Source organism: Bubalus kerabau, chromosome 4, assembly GCF_029407905.1.
Source record: "Bubalus kerabau isolate K-KA32 ecotype Philippines breed swamp buffalo chromosome 4, PCC_UOA_SB_1v2, whole genome shotgun sequence".
Taxonomy (NCBI): domain Eukaryota; kingdom Metazoa; phylum Chordata; class Mammalia; order Artiodactyla; family Bovidae; genus Bubalus; species Bubalus kerabau.
This window is the reverse complement of record NC_073627.1, coordinates 137012052-137019296: the sequence shown is the minus strand read 5'-3', so window position 1 is coordinate 137019296 and position 7245 is coordinate 137012052. Positions and strand designations below refer to the sequence as shown.

The 7245-nt window shown below is 50.2% G+C and overlaps 1 protein-coding gene across 1 annotated transcript; it reads left to right on the top strand.

Moving 5' to 3' along the window:
- The first annotated feature begins 624 nt into the window (after window positions 1–624).
- On the top strand, window positions 625–3303 carry LOC129650980 (tumor necrosis factor receptor superfamily member 10B-like). The gene is made up of 4 exons (XM_055579731.1): window positions 625–649; window positions 704–815; window positions 1629–1867; window positions 2315–3303. The coding sequence occupies exons 1-4, from the start codon at window positions 625–627 to the stop codon at window positions 2503–2505; spliced, it is 567 nt and encodes a 188-aa protein (XP_055435706.1). The 3' UTR covers window positions 2506–3303.
- The last annotated feature ends 3942 nt before the right edge of the window (window positions 3304–7245 follow it).

Genomic DNA, 7245 nt, shown 5'->3' with positions numbered 1-7245 from the left:
ATCCTGGGCCAGGCTCCTGCGGGCGCCATGCCCTCTACTCTGGGGTCTCAGCCTCTTTCAGTCTTCATGACCTGAGGTCCCTCTGCCTCTCCAGCAGGGCATCACCCGTTGGGACATCAACCAAGGGTTCCTCTCCATCCACAGCATCTCAGATTACACCTCACCCCAGCCCACTTCTTGCTCCTTATTTGTGATCTAAAACATTTTGCTTCCTAACCCTGATGCAATCTGTAATGATGCACAGTGCCTTTTGTATGCCTCGGTTGGTGACACGTGAACAGTGGCTGTTCTATGGATGGTGTATGTGTGTTGCCACAGAAAATGCCCCCAAAATTACTTTAAAAAAAAGATTAACTCATTTATTTTTGGCTGTTCTGGGTCTTTGTTGCGGAACAAGGGCTTTCTCTAGCTGTGGTGAGGGGGGCTGCTCCTTGTTGCTTCTCATCGTGGTGCACAGGCCCTAGAGCACAGGATCAGTAGTTGTGGCACACGGGCTTAGCTGCCCCGCAACATGTGGGGTCTTCCCAGACCAGGGATGGAACCTGTGTCCCCTGCTTTGACAGGCGGATTCTTAACCACTGGACCACCCAGGAAGCCCTCCGAATTACTTCTTGAACTGAGTGGATGGAGATCTGGGTGGTGAAGAAGGGTTGAGAGACATATGAGGGAAACACACCCTCAAAACCTTATCTTTGGTCCCTAGGAGAAGAAGAAAAAAATGGCTGCACCCCGACCAAGGACACTGAGTGTCAGTGCAAACCTGGCACTTTCCGTGGAGAAGATGCCCCTGAATTCTGTCAAAAATGCAGCACCGGGTGAGACCCAGGAGCCTAGGGGGGCTTCCAACCCACAGGAGACCCGAGTTTCCTTGTACCCATTTCTCTCTCCTGCTTCCGTGAAGCCCCTCCCACCTCCCAGAGCTCCCTTGTGCCTGTGGGGTCTCCTGAGCCTGCAGCAGTGCTCCCTACCACCACTGTTTGTCCTGCACGGCTTTCCCAGTGGCCCCTTCCCACGTCTCCTCGGGAGGGGCCTAGAAAGACCGAAGTGCTGACAGCAGACAGAAGTCATGAGGAGGCCACGTGTGTGTTCCTTCAAGGTTCCTATAAAACCGGAGCCAACTCGACAGGCCTCACACCCAGCCCCTTTTTCCCCAGTAGCACCTGAATCTTTCCTATTTGGGGACTCGGTGGCCAATAGTAATTCACTATCCTCTGATGCTCCAGTATTGGCTGAGATTGGTAGGAAGAGTCAACAGGTGGATGAGAGGGCCTCATATTCCAATTTAACTGGAGGATGAGTCAAACTTGTGACCCTTGACCTGGATGAGGCCCCCCCCCACCCCCCACAGAGCTTCCCGTGCAGCCCAGGGAAGCCAGGCGGGCCTTGCAGAGGAAGCCCAGCTCCTGAAGGACAGCTCTGAACACTCAGTAGGAGCCCGGGAGCCGCAGTACACAATCCTGGATCGTTCTCCCGCCCAGGGATGGGGAGTGAGGGGACCCTCCCCTGCAGACAGCAAGAGCCTGTCTCCCCTCCACTGTCTTGTCAGGGGACCCAGGACGGGAGGCTGCCCCCTCTTTCTCCTCATCCAGCCAGCTGTCCCTGATGGGTCCCCCTGTGTCTGTACCCAGGTGCCCTGATGGGAAGGTCATGGTCATGAAATGTACCCCCTGGAGCAACATCAAGTGTGTGGACCAAGAATCAAGTACCCTGCCCCATGGGGAGGCCCCAGTTCCTGGAGAGCTAGCAACCATGAGCCAGAGACTACCCATCACTCTCTCTCCCTCATCAGGCCTTTCAAGGCTGGTGATTAAAATTGTATCTGTAATTGCTGCTGTCCTAATCGGATGTGTATGGTGCTACTTTACAGGTGAGATTCTAGAAGGGAAGGAGGAGGTGCTGGCTCCCTCCTCCATCTCCCCAATCCTCCTGTTCCTCCTGGCTTGTCTCTGCTCTTGTTCCCCAGGAAACCCCTCCTCCTCCCACCTCACCTGGTCCTACAAAACTGATCACATTGGGCCCCCAACTCAGCTGACGGTCCCCTCTTCCCCCTGGCCGAGTCTGGTGGGAGGAGGCAGGAGAAGAGGGTGGTTCAGTAGCACTGCACAGAGATTTTACATGGGTTTCATTTTACTTCATTTTCTCCCTTCTCTTCTCCTCCCTGAGGGCTCTCCAGATTCAGAATATCCCGCTTGCAGTCACAGGCCCGGGGTTGTTTGTTCAGTGTCTGAGCCCCCACCCTGCACCCTGTCCCTAGGAAGGGAGGTGCGGCAAGAGCGCCCTCCCCACCACTCAGTGGATGTCTCTTCTCTTCTAGGTCTCTTTAATGAGTGCTGGCACAAGGTGATCGGTTTCTCCAGCATCTGGTGGCCTCAGACCCTCAGTAACTGCATCACAACAAAGCCCAGGGTGGACACGGTCCCCGGTGTGTCCTATGCTGTTGTCCCTGAGTCTCTCAACTGGCCTGGGGGCTCTAGGCTGAATGTAGGAGGGAGACTGGCCTGCTGAGAGCTGTCCTAAGGCTGGTTGGCAGCGCTGGCCCTGTCCTTACTGTTTGAGACACCCTCACTCTGTAGCCCTGGGGTGTGGGGGGTGTCAGGCAGGGGTGCTCAGTTCCCCTTAGCATCACACCAGAGTCTGGGTGCCATCAGCAGAGCCCAGATGTGCTGAGTCTATGCCCACTTGGGGGGCACAGCACAGGTGTAGGTGGGAAGGCAGAACCTACTGCGTCCCCTCAGAAGCTGTAGGGGTTTGTGGGTTTGTGACTCCTGGGTCAGTGCCTTGCTTTTTCGAGGCCCTTTTCTGGCACTTATGTCCCCCAGGAAGGTCTGGGGCTCTGGACCATGCACACAACAACAGGCTGACCAATGGAGATTGACTTTCCATTTTGGTCCCTTGGCAGAAAAAGAAGCTGCAGAAAACAACGCCCAGTCCCGAGATGCAGCAAGCAGACTGCCTGTTGGTGAGTGTGGGGCTCTGGCCCTTCTGCTTGCTTGGGACTGTGGTAGAGACAGGGAGAGGCAGTGGGTCAGGTCTCCTCTTCTCTGGGCAGGTGGTGATGGAGGGAGACCGGGGCATGGAGGGAAGGGAGCCCACCCCCTGCTCTGGAGAGAGACCAGGGCATGGAGGGGAAGGGAGCCCCAACCCGTGTTCTGGTCCACTGGCAGCTCTGATGCTACTTCTCATCTGTCTTGTCACCACATCCCTCGTCTAGAACAGGGCAGGCGAAGGGTAATCACTCCTCCCATGACTGACCCAGTGATGGAGTCAGAGCTACATAATAATTTTCTATGTGACTGTTACATACTTTTAAGCCATTCCTCATCATAGTGGGAATTTCACATTTATTTCAAAAGTATTGTTAAGTTGAATCTACTTGAAGTAAAATTTCTTTGTCAACATATAGAAGTATTTTCACTATGTGTATGTGTGTGTACATATATATATATATATATATATATATATATATATATGTATGAGGAAGGCATGGCAACCCACTCCAGTATTCTTGCCTGGAGAATCCCCATGGACAGAGGAGCCCAGCAGGCTACAGCCCATGGGGTCGCAAAGAGTCAGACATGACTGAGTGACTAAACATACGTATATTATATATGTATACATACACACACACACACACACATACAGAGACGTTTACAATTTGGGGTCATATCATTTTAATAGTTTTGAGGTTTTTGAGTTTTACCTTAATTTATAAATTAATCTAGGAGGAATTGAGATCTTTTAGCTATTCTATATTTTTCTTATGAAAAGAGTTAGCATTTTAAGTTAAGAGTTTTATAATACCTCAACTCCATGTGTGTTTTCCTTTGGTAAATTACTCATTTCTTGCTGAGGCTGTATCTTTGTATTACAATGTTCTATAACCTTATGAGTTTATCCAACTCATAATTCATTATAGAATTTATTGTCATAATTTTTAACATTCACCATCCACACACTCACATTTACGTATTATTGTTGAACCATTAGAGTTTTATAAGAATACAATCGTATATAAAATAATGACTCTTCTGTCCGCTCCCTTCAAAGATCCTGCATTGGTTTTGTTTTGCTTACGGCTGCATCTGCCAGAATTTCAGAACAAGGTTTACTAGGCTCAGTTCTGTAACCTAGGACCCCGGTTAAGACCAAGGCTGCTCTCCATTGTGTTTTACAGAAACCAGCAGCACCTGAAGGATCTCAGAGGAGAAGATGGCTGCTGGTTCCAACAGACGGCACTGAAAGTGTTTTTTTCCTGGGCAGGGGATCAGGAGTGGAGGGAGGAGGGACAGTGTCCTAATTTCTGTCTCCATAGCGGTTAGGGCAACTCAGAGAGGGGATGGCTTGTCCCTGAACCATCGGGACTCTAATTCCCTCCCTGCCCCCTCCTCTTTTTCCCACCCTGCACCCCTCTGTCCTCTAACAGTGGCCCCTAACACCTCCCTGTCCTTCCCTCCTCCACCATCCTCTCTCCTCCCTGGTTGCTCAGGGCCAGGTTGACCCACTCTGAGACATCCGAGAGGTTGTGCTGTCCAGCAGGGCACCTCCTGGCCCAGGGAGGCTGTGGAGCCCCTGTCCATGCGTGCTAAGTCTCTTTAATCATGTCTGGCTCTTTGCAACCCCATGGACTGTAGCCTGTCAGGCTCCTTAGTCCATGGGATTCTCCAGGCAAGAATACTAGAGTGGGTTACCATGCCCTCCTCCAGGGATCATTCCAACCCAGGGATCGAACCCACCTCTTACATCTCCTGCATTAGCAAGCAGGTTCTTTACCACTGGTGCCACCTGGGAAGCCCTGAGGAGCGCCTGAACTGTGGCTAAATCTGATGAACTGTAGTATATAACTCGATACTGTAGTTCAAGGAGTTGGTAGAAAAAAGGACTGTAATTTGTCTCGTTAACAGTTTTTTTTTGTATATTGATTACATGTTGAGGGGCTTCCCTGGTGGCTCAGATGGTGAAGAATTCGCCTGTAATGCAAGAGAACAGGGTTCAGTCCCTGGGTCAGGAAGATCCCCTGGAGAAGGGAATGGCAACCCACTCCAGTATTCCTACCTGGAGAATCTCATGGACAGAGGAGCCTGACAGGCTACAGTCCATGAAGTCACAAAGAGTCAGACACACAACTGAGCAGCTAACACTACATATTGCAGTGAAAAAAATTCTTAACTTACTTTTAATTGGAGGATAATTGCTTCACAATGTTGTGCTTGTTTCTGCTGTACAGCAACCTGAACCAGCCATGGGTGCACATATATCCCCTCCCTCTTGAGCCTCCTTCCAACGCCCCCATCCCACCTCCCTTAGGTTATCACAGAGCACCGGATTGAGCTCTCTGTGTTATAAAGCCACTTCCCATTAGCTATCTATATTACATATTGAAATGAAATTTTTTAGAATACTTTGAGTTAGTACCATATTTCATGAAAAGTAGTATTGTTATGTTTCATGTTTTCAGTGTAACTGTTAGAGAATATAAACTTGTGTCGGGTGCCCTCCTTATGTACTGTGGATGGTGGTGTGCACAGCATTTCACACACACAGCATTGAATCTGCAGCACAGTCCATGAGGCAGGTGGTGTTTGCTCCATTTTAGGGTTAAATTCTTGCTCAGAGTCTGTCCCCATCCAGCTCTACCGCAGTGTCAGGCAGTGAGGCCGAGCGGGGTGTGAGGCCGGAGACCTTCCTCCCTCCAGGCCTTTGCTTTGTCCCCAGTGCAGAGGTGGCAGCCAGGGGGCCTCACCCTCCTGAGAAAGGCAGGTGCCCCACCCTCCTGAGAAAGACAGGTGCCCTCCTCTGAGGTCTGTTGCCCCTCACTGTCCCACCCTCTGTCTCCTCTCACAGATGCCTTCTCCCTCTGTGACAGCAGTCTCCTCTTCCAGATGCGCCCTCATCCCCTGCTTGGGGCAGGACTCTCTGCTGACCTGGACTGTCCCCAACTGCTCTGGGTGCTGGCAAAGTCCAATGCCCAGTGCCTGTGTGGCTTGTTTGCTGCTGGGAAGCAGGTCAGGGGCGCAGAGCAGCAGGCTTACCAGCAGGGGGAGCTCCTCAGGTTCCCATCCTGAAGTCTAGGCCCGAATTGAGGGTCCTTGGCCTTTGTGGAAGCCTGTTCCAACTCTGTCTCTGTGACTTTCCCCCAACCTAGGCCTGAAGCTATTCTTCAGTGACTTTGCAGCTATCTTTTCCTTGTGATTTCTGTGATTCGCTCTTGATGCAGTTGGGCCTCACATGAAATGAGATCCTTGTGACCAGAGAATAGGCCTGGGTCTCTCCAGATGCCTTGTGTGAAATGCTGCCAGTCACCAAGAAGGGACAGGGGACCTCAGTCAACACCCTTATGGATGCCTTGGAAATGCTGGGGCAAAGGTTGACAAAAGAGACAATTCAAGAGCGCCTGCTGAACTCAGGAAAGTATTAACATGTTTATGAAGAAAGGGAGACAGGCTCTGCTGTGCCCTGACTGTTTGAGGATGTCAATCTTTCATTTCAGGACACACTCCTAATAGACTTCTAGTTTTTATTTGTATTTGTTTGAAATTTGTCATTCATGTTAGTATGTATGCATTTAATGATGTAACTTATAATGAAGGTGTTAGTCACTGAGTCATGTCCAACTCTTTGTGACCCTATGGACTGTCGCCCACCAGGCTCTTCTGTCCATGGGGTTTCTCCAGGCAAGAGTACTGCAGTGGGTTGCCGTTTCCTTCTCCAGGGGATCTTTCCTACCCAGGGATGGAACCTAGGTCTCCAGTTTTGACCACACCAGTCACATCAACCTTAGGGAATTGGGCAGGCAGACTCCTTACCGACTGAGCCACCAGGGAGGCCCTGTAACTTGTAATATACATGATTAAAGTGCAAACATCTTGTATGTCTTGGTACTTTTATGTTTGTGCATATATTTATATGTGTAGAAAAACATTTTGCAAATATAATTTCTAGGTTTATGTGGGCTACCTGGTTGAGTACTGGCAATCCAAAGCAATTAGAAATACAAAAGGAGGGCATTCCCTAGCTGTTCAGTGGTTAGGACTCTGTGCTGAGAGCCCTGAGTTGAATCCCTGGTCAGAAAGTAAGATCCCACAAGCCATGAGGCAAAAAAAATAAGTAAGATCCCACTAGCCATGAGGCAAAAACAAACAAACAAAAACCTACAAAACAACAACAACAATAAAGGAGAGCAAGCCCACTGCTGGGGGAATTTGACCACTTTGGGATTGCCTGGCGACTTCTTTAGGGTCCAGGCTT

Bases quoted from the DNA above. Each gene is read 5' to 3' on its own strand.
- LOC129650980 (XM_055579731.1), top strand. From the start codon at position 625: ATGGAGATCTGGGTGGTGAAGAAGG. The intron at 650-703 runs GTTGAGAGACAT...TTTGGTCCCTAG, and splicing joins GATCTGGGTGGTGAAGAAGG to GAGAAGAAGAAAAAAATGGC. The intron at 816-1,628 runs GTGAGACCCAGG...GTCTGTACCCAG, and splicing joins TGTCAAAAATGCAGCACCGG to GTGCCCTGATGGGAAGGTCA.